This window comes from Acyrthosiphon pisum, chromosome A1, assembly GCF_005508785.2.
Source record: "Acyrthosiphon pisum isolate AL4f chromosome A1, pea_aphid_22Mar2018_4r6ur, whole genome shotgun sequence".
Lineage (NCBI taxonomy): Eukaryota > Metazoa > Arthropoda > Insecta > Hemiptera > Aphididae > Acyrthosiphon > Acyrthosiphon pisum.
In genome coordinates, this window is record NC_042494.1 from 100,510,144 (window position 1) to 100,528,378 (window position 18,235).

At 28.4% G+C, this 18,235-nt stretch overlaps 1 protein-coding gene across 1 annotated transcript; it reads right to left on the reverse strand.

Moving 5' to 3' along the window:
• Nucleotides 1-5,517: 5,517 nt before the first annotated feature.
• On the reverse strand, nt 5,518-15,564 carry LOC100159070 (protein yellow). The gene is made up of 6 exons (XM_001948444.5): nt 15,255-15,564; nt 10,124-10,245; nt 9,743-9,961; nt 8,854-9,099; nt 7,811-8,115; nt 5,518-6,697 (listed from the first exon to the last, which is right to left on the reverse strand). The coding sequence occupies exons 1-6, from the start codon at nt 15,427-15,429 to the stop codon at nt 6,475-6,477; spliced, it is 1,290 nt and encodes a 429-aa protein (XP_001948479.1). The 5' UTR covers nt 15,430-15,564; the 3' UTR covers nt 5,518-6,474.
• Between the last annotated feature and the right edge of the window lie 2,671 nt (nt 15,565-18,235).

Here is an 18,235-nt window from a genome sequence, read left to right on the forward strand (position 1 = left end):
TATTTTTAACTATATTTTATAAAAGATTATAATATTTATAATAGATACATAATTGTTTAATTCAAAATTAAAACAATATTAATATTTAATCGCTTAAAAAAAAAAATTGTAGATTTATATCATACTTTTCATGGCCATAGAGAATACAAGGTTAAAATAATTTAAAGAATATATATTAACGAAATTAATAAAATGTCAAAATCACATTAAAATCTTGAACAAATGGTACAGGTTCTAAATTTGTATTTTTATATACCGATAGCAACAATCTACAGATTTATGCAAAACAATAAAAAAAATATTTTTTTCTGATACAAAATATAAAGCTTTTAGTTACATAATATAGTATAATACATTTTTTCTAATTTTCTAAAGTACCTAAATAAATAATGGTTCTTATTTACGTCACAAATTAGTATAATTTATTTGTATGATAAATATTGCTTATTGGTAGTAGAACAAAAATACACGTCTTTTAATTTCACAATAGTAAAACAATTATTCAACTATTCTGAGCATAACCAGTTTCTTTTATTGTTGAGACCGCAACTACGTAATAGTCGATAAATCATAAATTTATGTCTTTAAATTTTAAATTGCTTGAAACACTAAAACAATCACGATTTTAAGATGTCTAAGAATCTAAACTTGCATAAAAAATGTCTTAATTTTGAGTACTTCCTTACCTACATTTTTAAGTAAGTATATGTATTTCCCGAAGAAAAACATTTAATTTTACATATTTTAATAATAATAAAAATAGATAACATACTTAAATTTACATATAATAATAGTAGTTTAAAAGAATTGATAATATAAAAAAATTATTTCAAAAACACAATTATTATTATTATTGATTAGAAAACTAGAATGTTTGAAAAGTGATCAACAGTCTAATGTAACAATAGCAAGTTATTATTTTTACCTAATGAATTATAAAATATTTAACAGAAAATTCAAATTCACAGTCATTGGCAGAAACAAAGTGTTTATTTTCCAAATCGTCTGTATTAACTGTATGTAGTAAACTGTACAGTATTTATAACTATGTTAATATGTTATGATATTCATCAGTATTTGAGAGCATGAAATCCTAGGCTTATGACATACGTGCTACTCAATGATTTTAGATGGATATAAACTAATAATTATGGTGAGTTTAATTATACATTTTGTACCATTACGCTGAAATATTCCATTATTATTTAATAATATTGCCTTCGTTTAAAACACATTTTGAAAGACAAAAACTTGTGAGAAAATTTTGAGTAAAACGAGCACCTACCATTTATTAACAACCTCTTTATCAAAAACATCGAAATATGCAACCACCAAGCAAACGTTTTTCTACGGCACAATATATATTTCTATTCTCATTGTTCTAGCTTTAATGGACTTCCATTACGAAACGAATACTAAGGCATAAAAGAAATTCAAGTCTCATAACCAGCTGCGTTCAGCGCCGAAATAGGGGAATGCAAAATTGAATATTAAAAAAAAATCGTGTATTCTCTAATTCAATCTTTTGTATAAAATTGGGGGAGAGTAAACATATACGTCAGTATTTTTTCCTGATTACAACAAAAAAATAGTTAATAGAAAAATCTACCCTTAAGCGTATATTGTATTATAATTTATACTATTTATACCATTTCAAAATTAGTTTTCAGTTTAAGGTGCCCTCCTGCAGTTACGTAAAAATTTTAATGGTAGAAGGTGTACAAAAAACCTAAAAATTATGGGTACATAATAATCTGTTCATAATATTTAATATTTTTTTCAGTTTTTGTCTCAAATGACAACATATTCTTATACGATTAAAGACTGCTTCTGAAAATCATTCTCGTTATTCCTCACTCATCGTACTATACTGGTCTATAAACTGGTAGAAATCTTTATTCAACACTCCATTGCTTAAATTAATGAATCAAAATTCATTCCATAATTTTATAATATTATTATTTATTATTAATATTGTAATGATTAACAGATATACGTAAATTATTAGACGGCGCTTTGTATAGGCAATTTAGGGCCATACAAATTATTTTTGATTCGTATTATTATCAATCAATTTTGTTAAAATAACCAAATAATTGGTTTATGACGTTTATGTACGTAATTAATATACCTTTTATTTAATGTTTTTAGAGTTTAAATTGTGCTCTAGTGTTGTGGATCAAGGTTGTTACTGGTAATGTTACCAAATATAGTTATACAAGAATGAGAACAACAACATTTATTACGACTTTGGTAAATAGGTTACATTCATTTATAACAGAAATACTATAAAAAGCAAATATTAAAATGAAAATAAATAAAGTTATGGTTAAATATTTGTTTTATTTGATACACCACTATAAATTATTTAATCTACCTAATAAAAAAATATTTGTAGAGATATAAACTACTGTTATTATGTATATTAGGTATTCATATTTTTTAGTTTTAATAAATACTGAATTAAGCATTTTACATTACATATATCTATATTATATTACATAAGTGTGCATTAATTTATTGATCCAAGTATGACCCTTTCACATAACCATTTATGATTCATATTATTTTTTTGTTTACTGGGAAATACTTGAGCTTCAGGAATCAATTGTTTTAACGATGGTACAAAATTCAATGAAAACGTAATAGTATCGTCTGAGTTTTTCTAACCATTTTCAATCTTTAAGGAAAAGTAGTTGTTCAAAAAATGTTGGATCATAAGTTAAAAATAGTCTCATATTTTAAAAAAAAATCATTATTTGTGTATGGCTCAATGATAAGAATTTTTTCAGCACGCATTCATTTGATTGTATTTAATTTGGTATTTGGAAATGATTGATGGAAAGCATAGTCTAAAATAACGGTTTGGTACTTTTTCCAATATAGATGTATTCAAAACTTGTAAGTATCTATCAATCAATGCTTCAGGTCCCTTTTTATTGACAATTTCACATTCATGCCATATAATTACTTTAATTTTTTTCAGTAATTTAATTTTTACAGAATTGTTTATCATATTGCAAGTATAGGTTCTTCTGATTAAAATTAAGTGATAACTTTAATGTGAAATGTACAGTTCACACCCATGGAAAAAAATTTCTGCTATCCTAGATGCTACTATCAAAGTGTTTCCTTTTTTTTCTTTCGAATTTCAGTTAATATTACATTTATTAAGAAAGTTATTCAGATATCTATTGGTATATTTAAAAATGTAATAAAATATATTTAAAAACCTTAATATTGAAATTAATGATAAACAGTTATTTAAATAAATTTTAGATTTAAAATAAAATTGTGGTAGCAATTTTTAATCGAGATACTTGAATTTTTAGTTTAAATTTCTCCAATAACGATAATTTAGCTGTATAGTCAGTAATGTTTCTATTCTTTTTATATCTTAACTATTTATATTTATTTGCAAACAAAAATCAGCACTTTATTACGTAATGTATTATTCGTATATATGATACATCATTATTACTTGTTAGAATTAAAATCTAGGTTAAGAAAATATTTATGTAATATATGTAACAATATTTGTATTATTTGTAATTAAGTCCTTAGTCAGTTTTAATTGACTCACTAAAATTATGCATGTAGAAACATACAAAACTAGGTTAAGCTATAATATAAAAGATATAACACCATTGGAATGAACAAAAGGGGAATCTTAAGTTCTTTAGAAGTTTTTGCGACCACTGTATTACACACTATATAGTGTCAATAAAATCCGTATATATATTAATTATATAACTGTTCATAATTTTATTAATCCATTCATAATTTATCGGAGCCCGGAGGTAATCGCTGTATACAAATAAAATATGAAATAATTTATTCTTTTTAATTAAAATACTATTTACATAATATGTTTAATATAAATTACCATTTTTATGAACATTTGAATACTTGCCCATACATTTATCTCAGATACTCAACATTAACCATTTACATTTTCATAATACGAATATTATAAAAACGAATTTAATAATACGGTCGACGGGGATGCCTGCTATTTTAATGTTTCTTAAGTCATCTTACTTGCACTACTGTAGTATTAAAATGTGTGCAATTGTACTAGAACATCCATCGTTATTAATTGTTATAACATTTTTAAGTATCTAAATCATTGATTTGGTAATTTTTTATTTCATTTTTAGTAGTTGAATAAAATGTTTTCTTTTACAAAGAAATTAGTTGGCTCTATATCTTTAGAAATTGAAAAATTCTGCTGACCGATAAAATCCGATTTTGCTCTGTAAAGTATATTTAGTTTATTTATCTCGCCAAATTGTTTATTGCACGGTGTTGCGAAACATTGCAAAGAAAACCATGTTATTTATTTCAAATAGATCCTAAAAACATAGTGAGGAGCCAAATTCACACACGTCCAAATAAAAATTATTGCCATTTGTTAAAGTTGTAATTTTCCCACGACCAAACCGTTTATAGTAGGTACCTATTAGTATTAAGAACTATATATTTATAAATATTGAAAACAGTTTCGTTGATGAATTTTCTCAGTGTTTATAAACATTGCGTAAGCTTTAATTAGTTCGATTTTAAGTAAAATGTTACATTAAATAATTTTGCATAAAAAGTTGAAATTGTCTCAATTGTCTTATATAAAAGTAACTTTAAGTAAGCAAATAGTAAATACTTTGTATATATTATATGTAATGTAGATATTATCTTAATAGAATTCATTTAGTTATAACAAACATAATACTTATGTGGTAATATTATTATAGTTTTAAAATTATTCTTTTATAATAACGCTTTACTAAGTACTATGAAAGTTTTATTATTTAAAATGTGATGATTTTTGTCGTAACTTTAGTATATATGGTTCAAATTAATACATGGATGATTTAGAATTAAGACGCTTATATAACATATTATTATGTTTCCATAATCTATCTCTACGAAAAATAAAATATATTATAATCGCAGAAATTTACAACCAAATTACTATTATAAAACAAATATTACTGGACAGTATGATTAAAAAAAATCGTGAAGGATGACATATTATTGCGATTATGTGAACAACTAGTATAGAAACACGATACATTTTTAATTCTATTTCATAGCCATCTGTATGTATAATTTATTGTGAATCAACTATATTGTAAAATATTAGTGAATATACTGCCTAATACTGCCTAAATTTTGTTAACGAACAAACACTACCTACTTCAAAACGTTCAACATTCGACGTCCTTGAACAGAGTTGTGAGTACATATTTTTCGTTTTAGGAGGTTTTATATAAATATTGTTCATATTTTATAATATTTATTGTTTACAATAGTTTTCTCGCGTCTAGTTTAGAATAATATGTAATTGCAATCTGAGCATATTTTCCCTGCTGTATGAAAATATACACAATTATAATATAATATATTATGAGAGTATATGCAACCAACTGTCAGGCCCATCCGCAGTAAATAGCAGTAAATGTTAGTCTGAGCTAACACACACAACATTTACACAATTTTAAAAACACAGTCTGCACATAATGTTCCACAATTTAATGGTACAAATAGTAAAACACATTACACAAAATATCTGTTTTACAGTAAAATAATATAATAATGATACTAAAAGAATTGTATTCTTAACTAACAAACATCCGAGATTTCTTAAACTATAATATCCTTAAAATTATAATGTTAAACAATAAATTTTGATCAATCATAAAATAATTAAATATAGTATAATAAACATAGTATTATAGTGCTATCGGTAACATCGGCGTAACTAGAGTAGTTATGTGATTACATTTTCGGTTTGTCCTATAAGTTATGACTGTAATAATAATATTTTAAAACAGAATAGTATCCTTCATGATTCATTGAAGTCGTAATTTATTGTAAAATATTTGTCGTATAATATGGTGGGCATCCCTAGGTCATGCGCAATTTTTCAATAAGTATAAAGTTTCAAGAATTTCAGCACGGTTCGAAAATAATCGATTTATACATTGCGTTTCCGTCGAGAATTAAAAATTAAAAATACGTCCGTTTGAATTAATGTTTACATTGAAGATCGAGGCACGTTTAATAATAAATAAATAAAAATACAACCTACAAAATTATCGAATTACGTTCACATATTATCTCATTGTATTATTATATGAACATTTCGACGATTTTGTTGGTCGAGTCCGATCGGAATTATTTCAATCGTTATTTATTAATAATAGTATTTACACAATGTATTTATATTAAACTAAATGTCGCAGCTCCGTTAATGTTTTAATATTATTATATTATACGGACGTAGCAGCAACCCTAAGTAAAATGGCATCATTATTAATATACCATACGCAGTGCGTATCATTTATTATCTGGTATAATCGTTACAATGTGTGGTATCATGTAATTATTATTGTTATTATTATAGGCAAATACAACATGGTTTAGCAATAAATTATCATCGTGTGGTGCAGTGTCAAGTAAACTAACAGCTGATCATTTGAACAACAGCAGAGAGTTATTGTTATTGAAAGCGTAAGGCAAGAACTCTGGCTCCCTGAGTATCCTCATGATCCGGATGTTCACTTCCCTTTTGTCCAAAGTCTTTTTGAAGTATCGCTGTAACCGCGATGATACCAACCAAATGGCACCTTGGTCGCGATCGGCTGATCTGATATCCAATACGAACTGCAGTTCCTCCGGGCTGTATGCCAGCACACTAAAAACACGATTTTGCGTTAATGTTTAATTGATCATGTTGAGTATTATTTTTTATTGAGTTAAGGCTTCAACAGCTATGGCCTGAGGGTTATTTAGTAGGTTTTTAACTGTGGGGAGGATACGGTTGATTATAACACAGTATGTGGTGAGGATTTGTCACTAAAACCCAGGTGGTCACACATCCCGGGATTAGTGACACCAGCCGATGCTTGACTTCAGAACACGTTTGTGACTGAAGCCAACCACCGCGCCGTTGTGTATTATACTAACTAAATATACATTGTTATCGAAAAAATAATCACAAGACAGTCTTTCGTCATTCAACAGTTCAGTCGTCAATTTAGGTACTACCATTGATTAAACATAAAATGTATACTTAATCAATGGTACTACGTATAATAGCCAATATAGGTACCTATAATATAATCCGACTAAATAATAATGTGGTCGTTCGTATATTATGTAATACTATATCGCACAACAGAGATAACGCTACTGATTCTAGCTCGATTTTTAATTGGTAACACTAAATCCTCGTTATGATATTACTATAGAAGTTTTTACAAAACAAATATACAAAACCAAACAACAATGAAGTCTACAAATTGTGCATACAATGACTGCGGTACTAGTGAGAAAGCTTTAAGAGCAGTATTTTTTATGCGAAAAATTTGTTGCCATAATTCCGGTTTGGTGGTACTTACTTAGGGTTTTGTAGCAGCACGTAATACGTAAAAGCTACTTGAAAGTTGGATAATACCCAAAAATGTATTTAAAACTTTGTTTAAACGATGGCAAAACTTAAACTTTACGTGCGGAATATATTTTTGTTTTGCTTCTGCCATATAAAATCACACTACTAACTGAAAGCGTAGTCATTTCGGGTGGGTATATAATAAAATAAAACGGGCTACGGAATTGTTATATCGAATTAACCTTACAATATAGGACTTTAATGCAATTTATTTTATTATTGACTAAGTAATGCATCAAATATATTCATAGGAGGAATTAAACAGACTTGTAGCGCGAGAAAATTCAAATGGAAACATTTTCGTATTAATTGAATAATAGGTATAACATAATTATATAATATAATATCAAGACTCACCCGTGTTCCACGGATCCCGGAATCCAGGTGGCTAAGGCCGTTTCGGACACCGGACTGAATATAAGTGCACCGTCCTTAGGATCGACGGCCAATGGGGCGGCTTGTGAAGACTTGTGGCCTACCAGTGACACGGGAAGATCGGCATCGTCACCCAAGTTTGGTCCAGCCTTGAGCGCGGATGTGGGCACAGAGAACAGACGGTCAGAGGCGAACGGCTGGAAGTACAGGCGCCGGCCTACGGATCCGAAAGGCGATAGAGCTAGACCGATGATGCCGTCCATCAGGGTGAAAGATTCACCGGCTACCTATACATATGGAGCATGCAAACAAAATAGTTAGAAAATTGTTACCACACAATCATGATCACAGGAGTAGCGCATGTATGTAGTGAAGATTATGGACGTTTCAAAATATGCGTGATTTTTTTTTTCCCTTCATTGTATAATAATATATTACTATACCTACGTAGTTCTCTTCACATATAGGTACTTGAAAAGTTGGTTTACTTAAATTTGGGCAAGCTAATGTTCACTTGTATCTTAAATTTAAATCTATGGTAATAACAGTACCTATTGCATTTGAAAATTAAAGTCCGGACTGACCTCAAAAATTGTCAAAATATTTAAATAGCGGATTGACCGTTATTTCCGTTATTTTCTGAAAACTACAGAGAGAAATTACCTCATTTAAATTGATTATAATATATTCAATGTATTATATATAGAGATTTTGAGCATGAACACATTTTGAGCTATTTTACTACCAATGTAACAAATGGTGGGTTCACAATATTTTAAAACTAATAGGCAGCTCTATTGAGAATTTAAGAAATCGTGACGATAGCACATGTATAATTTTTAAGTAATAACTCTCATATATCTAATAGGTACAAAATAATAATTAGCAATAATTATTTATGGAGAATACATACGGACTACACATTATAGAAGTTAAACAGTTCTAAATATTTTTGAACCTGATAAGTACCACATGACAATATTTTAATTATTTATTTATTTTTTTGTGTATCAAAGGTAACGCACCGAGAAGGTTCCGAAGTCTGGGTCAGGGAACATGTACGGATGAGAGAGTCTCCACGCCGTATCTCGTCGGGCGTCGTATACCAGGATTCCTGGGTTTGTGCTGTCGGTCATGTACACAAACACGTTGTCACAGTCTCCGAGGAATCCGTCTTGTAGATGAGCCACTTCGACTTGATCGTCAATCACCAGATTTGTCAAAAGAGTGTTGGGTCTCAAGATTTCTGCAGGCAGTGTCACGCTTCTCACCTGAAAATTGCAATGCATAGGTACTTTACTTATTTGTCGTACCTATACAGTTTTACTTCAAATTGCATATGGCTATTAGTGAGCTATAAGTTTTTAACTCAGATGAATAGAATAGTACCTATAGTATCCATATACATAAATTGTATCTATATGAGTTACAAAATTATCGTTCCTTTTTCCAACATATTGGCGCTGACAATAATCAAAAAACAAGCCCTTTTTTACACACATAGTATAATATAAATATCATCATACTATTGTATATCCGCTTGTCGTTTATGTCGAGTCATAAGCCTAATATTATAATATAGCTAACGTTTATTGAAGTATTTTAATTAAATTACTAATAATTATCACGTTATTTTCCCCCTAATTTAGCTTAACATTTTTTTTGTTTTTTTTTACCACGGTGAATACATGTGTCAATTTATAAATAATTATGTGTTTATAGTATTTTTTTGTGTTCCGTCCCGTCTATCTACTTCTTAAGTTTCTCGTAATTTCAATAAGTTATGAGCTATTATTATTCCTAAGCTATGTTAGAAAAAAAAATCAATAAACTTAAAAATAAAAATGTGATTATAAATTCACGATATTTTGATTTGTTATGTTATATATGTCTATAATAAAATAAAATACTTACCACTCGGTCTGTTCTCATATCGAACACCAACAACTTAGGCGGGCAGATCGTCTTGAAAGTCTCGATACTGTCCATGACTCCACTGTCCAGCACCCACAGCCTGTTACACCTGTCTGCCCTGACTCGAAACACGGACACCAGACTGGAACAGTTGGGCGTCGGCGTCTTCAGTATATCACCGCTGGAAGCTTCACTGTGCCATTCCCAGTTGGGATACGCCTGCACAAAAATAATGAGTTTCAACCACATCTCAGCGTCACAATCATCATATTACAATAAATAATAATATATTATTGTAAACGATTCAAAGCACTCAAATGTTAAGTTTATATGGTCAGAAATCACACGTATTTTTAATACCCGAATCTAGAACTTATTTACCTGTAATAATGGCGATTTGTGAGTGTCGTAATTCACGCCAGCTCGGTTGCGTGGCACCCACGCCAGCGTGGCCGGATTTCCATTGAACAGTCTCGGGGTCGTAATGAATATCCTGTCCCAACCTGTGGACAACAAAACAGATTATAAGTAATTGTTTTAAAAAGAAAAATAATATTTTGGGTTGTTGGTGTGTGGGAAGTCACAAAATATAATATATTGATTTAATAAATAATAATAATCACCACAAAACACAGTTTAATAGATTGTCGCAGATATGAAAACGAAAGAAAAGAAAATAATTTACTAGAGCACCTTTACAAAATCTTAGGACCCCAAACAGAAGCGATCAACAAAGTAATAACAAAAAAACATTTTCAAAACGTTCAAAATTATATTATAAACTAATATACATTTAAAAAAATATACATGTTAATTTTAAAAAATATATTATTACACGTCCATATACGCTAATGGCCATTGTTGTTGAAGTAAATTGTCCAATAAAAAATAATAATTGTAATACTTATTATATTATTATTATACATATTTTAATAGCTTTTAGATAATTCCAGGAATTTCAAAGTACTTTTACACCGTGTCGCCGTCTCAATTTGAACAGATTAATAAAGTTTGTACTTATTTGTTATTTTGATATATGAGACACTTTGCAACATACACTATTTTTCAAAAATAAAATAATGACCAAATTGTATGTGTACATCCTCGTGACACACGATTTTCGAACATTTTTATTCGTTTAAAAAATATAAGTACCTACCAGTACCGTAAACCGAAGTACCTACATAATATAGTATCGATGCGATACTACATAAATATTTTATTACAAACCTCTGGAACGGTTGTCGGACTTCTTATTATTAAAAGGGGAGTAAAAACGATTTTCGTTGTAGATAAATTCAAAAACTGAAACTATTCTCACATTTCAATTCTAAATACACCGTCGATTTGTATACAATCCACGTATTTATAAAAAAAAATATTTTCAAACTATAATAATTTATTACAGTAGATGGATACACATGTACACATGTATTGATTCCGAATATTTCTCATGAAAAGTAGTAAGTGCCGAAATGGCGAAATGTAAATTAAAGCTCTACCGAATTTATGGCGCCATCTAGCTTTCATACCAACGGGATTAAAACATCGACCAACGTTTTTTAAATAAAGACTAAAAATAGCATTATTATAAACTCTTGTAGTTTTCACACAGAAAAACGAAAATGTGTGCAACAATATAATATTATAATATTACATTCAAATAGTATAATATTTTGAGTTATGACTTATGACGTTTCAACTTTTATGACCAAATAATAGACACGTACGTGTAGAATTAAATCAAAATTTAGACTTCATTCTCGTGAATCGTGATGACAGATGAGTACTGTTATACATTTTAAGTTATATATCTTCAAAAATTAAAATAACTTTATCTAATATTACGGGAAACAATAAATATAATTTAATGTCCAAGAAATATTACATAATATAATATATTATTATATGTGTCTTTTTTCGAGATGTCTAACAAGATTAACTTAGTGTTATAACATGTCTGCATTTGAAAGGTATTCTGGTATTCACGTTGGATTGTACAGTAGGTATTAACAAAATATAAGTATAAGATATACAGATAAACAAGTGTCTAAAATATAAATTATAATACTTAATATATTATTATTTTCCATTAGACATAATTTGAAACTAAGTAGATTCTTATTATTTCCAAGAAAATGTATTTAATATTTTAATAATTTAATTCTTTCTTAAGCCTAAAAAAAATATGTGCACAGGTATATATTATGTTTTACCTTAAATTATTACATTTTTATACATACTGTAAGGAATGTAAAAAGATAAATATTAAATTTAACAACCGATTTAATACCTACCTATGCTTTTCTTGAATTTGTATAAATATAGTTTATTATAGACTATTCAAAACTCAAAAATAGATAATTCTACTAATTTAGACTAGGCTTCAATAATTGTAAGAATTTATGAAATAAAAATTATTATTATTATTAAATTATGATGAAAGTATTTTAAAAATGTAATTTTTTAATAATATAATAAGTTTTATAAAATAAATTATTGTAGCTTATTTAAAGTAATGAACATCTACCATTTCAGTTTATTATAACTAGTAATCATAGCCCAGTCTGCTTAAAAAAATAAAAATGTTTACCTTGCTTTTGTCGATATATGTATATTGTATACTTACATAAAAAAAGTATGTTATCTGTATATTATGAATATTAATTTTTGAAAAACAGAATTTAGAGCAAGTAACTATAACATCAAAATAGTCATAATTTATGAAAAAAAAATAAATAGATTTTGAGAGTAAAAATGTAAAGGTGTAAAAATTGTAAAAATGTAAAAATTCAACAGGTGCCATACTACTATTGTAATAATAAGACGAAGGAATTATTAAAGTGCTGTTGTATATGAAACAGCCATTTCCAATTCGAAATTTTTTTGTCATGGTCGTTTTCCTCCGAAGCATACGTATTATATTTCAATTTTTTTCAAGAATAATAGGTTCTTTAAAAGTTATAGAGGTATGGGTAGTTTATCATTTTATATTACTTACCCATTATTTTAATTTTACTATGCAATTATTGTTTGTAATTTAATTATGAACTGAAATCAAGAGCTATATTTATAACTGGAGAGTAAAGACTTTAATGAACTAAAAAATCATCAAATATGCATTAAAATATAATATTATTAAGTATTTATACATAAAATATTTTAAACATGCTAAAAAAAAATTACAACTAAATAATTATTGTAACATCGTGACGGACTATCCGTAATATTAAACAAAAATAGACGTAATAAATGATTTCATAAACCTATTGTGATACACTATATTGTAATCTAAGCTACTCTCTGACCATTAAGATAAAAATTAGTTTGTACCTATAGTCGTTATGACAAATTCAGTTTAATTAAATAATTGCCGACAATTGATTTTGAGTATTTGATCACAAACAGTGTGAATTGTATTTTGTACTCACTGAATATACGATAAAATTAGCCAAAAAAATATTCAAAGCATGAAAGTCCTTGCTCTACTTATCACGCATCTAAATTTATAAAATAGATCAATATAAAATGGTATTATATACCTACTGTACAGCACTATACACTATTACACTGTAAAGTACCTAAAACAACTAGAAGGAATAGTTATACTAGATAATGATTAAATTATGAACTATGATTGATAACCTATTTATATTTTTACATATAAATTATAATTATTCATCTTAAAATTAAAAAATAGAAAATCTGGATGTAAAAAGCAGGTAAGTGGATTTCACTCTACTGTACAGTAGGTCATAAGTGGGTCATTGTATAATGGATTATATTAAACTTGAATTCATTGATATAATATCATTGTATAAGAAAAACGATTCTGAGCGGATACGGTTTGTCAGTCTGGATATTTTATATTTTCATGTAAGTTGAATTAATATTATAATAATACTAGCTGAACCCGTACACTTCGTTGTCCATTAAGTGTACCAACTATTTGTGACTCAAACTTTGTTCAATTCGTTATTTAATATTCGGTGTATGGTTTCAAAATTAATCTTAACTTTTCCGTTGCCCGGAATAAAAATTCTGATTCGCAGCAGTACATTATCAGGTAGGCAATCTACCTGCGGTAGATCGCGGACCCCGTACTGTATGTACGTTAGTGTATGATTTAACTCTTAAGTACCAATCAAAGTTATACCAAGTTTGTCATATTCTACCTATGGTGGATTGATATAATCAATGAATACAAAATCCTAACCAAACCTAACCGTACTAAAATCAAATGAATAAACTCAAACGCATACAAAAAAATTCATTCAAATCGGTCTAACCATTTAGGAGGAGTTCAGTCATAACACACGTACAGTAGAATTATTGCGCTTAGCAACACATTCTGCGATTCATTTTTATATTACAGTAGACGCCGCTTATAAGACTCAAAATCGTCTGGAACGGTCCGGACGTATCTAAATACATTAAAAAAAAAATTGGTTATAATACTCAAATTTCGTAAAATAAATAGTAGAAAATAAACTTTTTTTATATAAAAATGAATTTAATTGAAAAATTAAATAATATTCGTGTTGATTAGTACCATCACCGTGGTACTAATTGCTATGTACAATACGAATACGAACAGTATATTTTCGGAATATTGGAACAAAATAAAAAACAAACTAAAATTATAAATTTTTTTCAAAATAAATAATAAATAATTATAACTTTTTATTAATGTATAATTTTTATAATATTTTTATATGTAATTATAATTTTAGTTTTTTTTCTTATCAGGATTATTAAATTTATTCAAAAATAAGTATGTCTTTCCTGTGACATTAAATAACTATTGATAAAATCGAAAAATGACCTCTCTAAGGACCATCATGATCCAAAAAAAATAAACACCATTGTAAAACCACGAGCTTCCTCGCTCCGCTCAGAATCTAAAATTTATCTACATACATGAAAATTATACTTATAAAATAAACCGTATAATTCAGATCCAATTATTTAAGTTTGACTGATCATAGGTAGTTTGACTATTAAAATGTTTATGGCTTACAAGTTACAGCCTACTCTCGAGTTTCATAAAATAAAAATAAAATGGTAACTACTAGTTTCGCATATTATAAATCATCTGATGATAAACATACGAGCGTATTGAGCCAATCGTATGCATTATTTTAATAAATTACAAAATATACTTAAAAATTATAGTAACTTTAGATCCAAATTTATGTTATAAAGTATAAGCCATAAAAGTTTAGAATAAATATGTAATCCTTTAAAAGAATCATCATATTATTCAAACGGCTCTTGAAGTATTGATTAGATACTTAGATTCTTACATGACGACGTATTTACATAATATTTTTTTCTATCAAACTCAATATCGACAGAGACTTTAACGCCTTCGCACACATTACCGACATTTATCTATGTATGACGGTACGCAATAAGCATAATGCTTATTATTATATAGTATGGTTATCATATAATATCGGAACGACAGCACCTGAATTAAAAAAATAATAATAAACAATTATGCACTAACCAATTTCGATTCCGGTGGATACCGTGACTTCGGACTTGTACGAATCGGCATTGGGATAATTGAACGGCACATCGTACGTGAGCGTTGTCCATTCGTTGACGATCTGTAGGTTACCGGCACAGGTGACGGCTGTCACGGCTGCGCACGCCAAAAGTACCGCGTTTGCGGAGATCATGTTTGAAAAACTAATCAAAATTTGATCACTTCGCGACGTATAACTCGAACGATTTGAAAAAAAAATTTAGGAGACTTACGATACCGCAATACCGGATCAGAGCAAGTCTGCGGCGAAACTAACGTTTAAATGTTTTATCAGCGTTCAGCACGCCGTCATCTGCCGGACGGACACTCATGGCTCGCCCCAACCACCACTGGAACCGGTCCCGAATCCCAAAGCAGTATGGGTGCGCGTGCGCCGAATGAACGCCGTTCACAATAATTACCGGTATCGCCTATTATATTATTATATTATACTATTATTACTATTAGCAATGTTATAATTATTATTGTTAATTTAATTACCAAGTACCAATAACGACATATTATGTTCACCGGAACTACTGAATATTGTTCCGGAAAAATGCAAGGTCGGTACGAAACGGTCGTTTAACTGCAAACAAAACTCTACTAATACTATACGGTTTAGGTACACTGTACAGGGTGTACATTCTGAAATATGATAATATAAAATATTTAAATGGCACTTCAGTGTGAAATTATTGTCCCCCTCATACACTATATTTATGCACAAATATTTTCATAAAGATTTATGCATTTATTACGGCCTTCCAGGAAAACTTTGAAATTTGACCTTTGTGTACATTTTTGGTGAAGCATTGTCCTAGTATTATCAATTTAAAGAAAACTTTACAATTCTTCGTTGCTTTGCAAAATAACCGTTTCCCAAAATCCCGCATGGACTATGATAATGCTATAAATTGAGTGTTGGCCCTTATAACATATAATATCTGTAATTCTATCGTAATAAATTGTTATCGAAATCTAAGAATTGGTGACGGCGTGACAATAATATTGTCTATAATATCGGTTTTATCTAACTACTCAAACCAACCCATATATAAATACTATAAACTGTTTAGCGGAAGTGGAGTTCAGGTACCTACCTAAAGTAGATAAATTTGATAAACAACTGGTTATACCATATTATTGAATATTTCAGTAACATTTTTTTTCATCATCGTAGTTTGCAACGAACATATTTTTACCTATATACTTATGTAGGTGTTCTATATATACAATAATATTCAATATAATTTAATAAATTATATCATTCACTATAAATGCACATTGTGGAACTAGAAATGTAGTTGTAAAAGTTCATGGTAAGTGATAACTTTATACTTGTCGAAATATTATGACAGTTATCTATGTAAAAATAGGGTTCATAATATCATAGAACTAAGGTAAGTATAAAATCTATTAAAGATTCCCTAAGTCCTAACGATTTAACTTTTTCGTCCTCATGGCTTCGATTTTTTCCTGTTGAAATAAACTTTCTTACGTGATTAGTATAAAACAAAATAATATGATCATTGAAAACCAATCTCCAGCGCCACAATAATCGATATTTTTTGGTTTTTACGGTCATCGTATCCGTGAAGGACGATCAGTCGCGCCCATTATGTAGACTGTTGAGTCTACATTGTAGACACTAGACGATCATTAGCAACGATATAATAATATATTATAAATTATAATCATAAAATGTACTTAAACGCGATGACTGCGTCACCCGTCAAAATAAATCATTACTCTTTTTTCTTATATCAATAATAACATTATTATTATTTTAGAAGATGTATTTTGTGTTGTATTTGTTGTTTTTAGTTCATATTATAATGTTTTGATATTGTTCCGTCACGATTTTTCGTAGTCCACACTATTATTAATTTCATAAGGAAAGCTATAAAATAATCATTCTTCTGAAGTATAAAGTTTGAACAAGATTGGAGAACTCTGTAAAAACACAATTTTGTGGTCTAATTTATTATAAGTAGGTACCGGATTTGTATAAGGGAAAAATCAAATAAAAAATTAAATTGACGTATATCTCCACATCGGATACTTATAAGAATAAGTTATATATTGATGATTGAAACAATTTCATATTTGTTCAGAATGAAAATAAAATATAAAATAGTATAGTGATTAGTGATCGTCGATCGTGGTTAAGATTAATGGAAATCGACATTCCAATATAAATAAAGTTATCGGTATAATATAGCCAATATACTATATAGGTATTATTCCTATAGATGTTCATATATTATTCTGCGTTTATACTAGTTATACGAAGGTGTATTATTTTATTTAGAAAAAATGTTAAAAATGTTTGCTCTTCATTTTTATCTATTGTCAATTAAGTATTTAACCATTTTGACAGGTATAGTATATTCTAAAATAAAACGTAAAAAATATAACGACACAGCATATTCAATTTAAGTAAAGTAATTAGTTAAGTATCAAAATCTAATCTTTGTCGACAACAAAGAATTTCACTTTCTAACAATAATTTTCTAATGATATTATAATATAGTAAAAATAAACGTGGAGTTAAATTGAACGTAAAAAAGCCGGTTTTTTAAACGTTAATACCGTCTGTTATTTCACGCAGGAATGCCAAACTTATTATAGTAGGTATATTTTAAAAATTAAAACGACTCGTGCTGATAAATAATAATTGTGCCCTTTGGATTTTAAAACAAAATGTCTATATTTTAATATTTGCTAATAAAATGATTGTACTTATTGATTATCATTATGACGCTATCTACAAATGTGTTTATTGGTACAAGTTTATAGATACTTACACAAAAACTGTGAAAAAAGATAGACGTACAACACATTATTTACACAACACGTCTATATGTGTATTTACCGATAATAAATGTGCGGCGAATCGTTGTGTGTACCAATATTATTCTAACGCAGTTTTCAGATGATGATGTTTTCGTATGGAT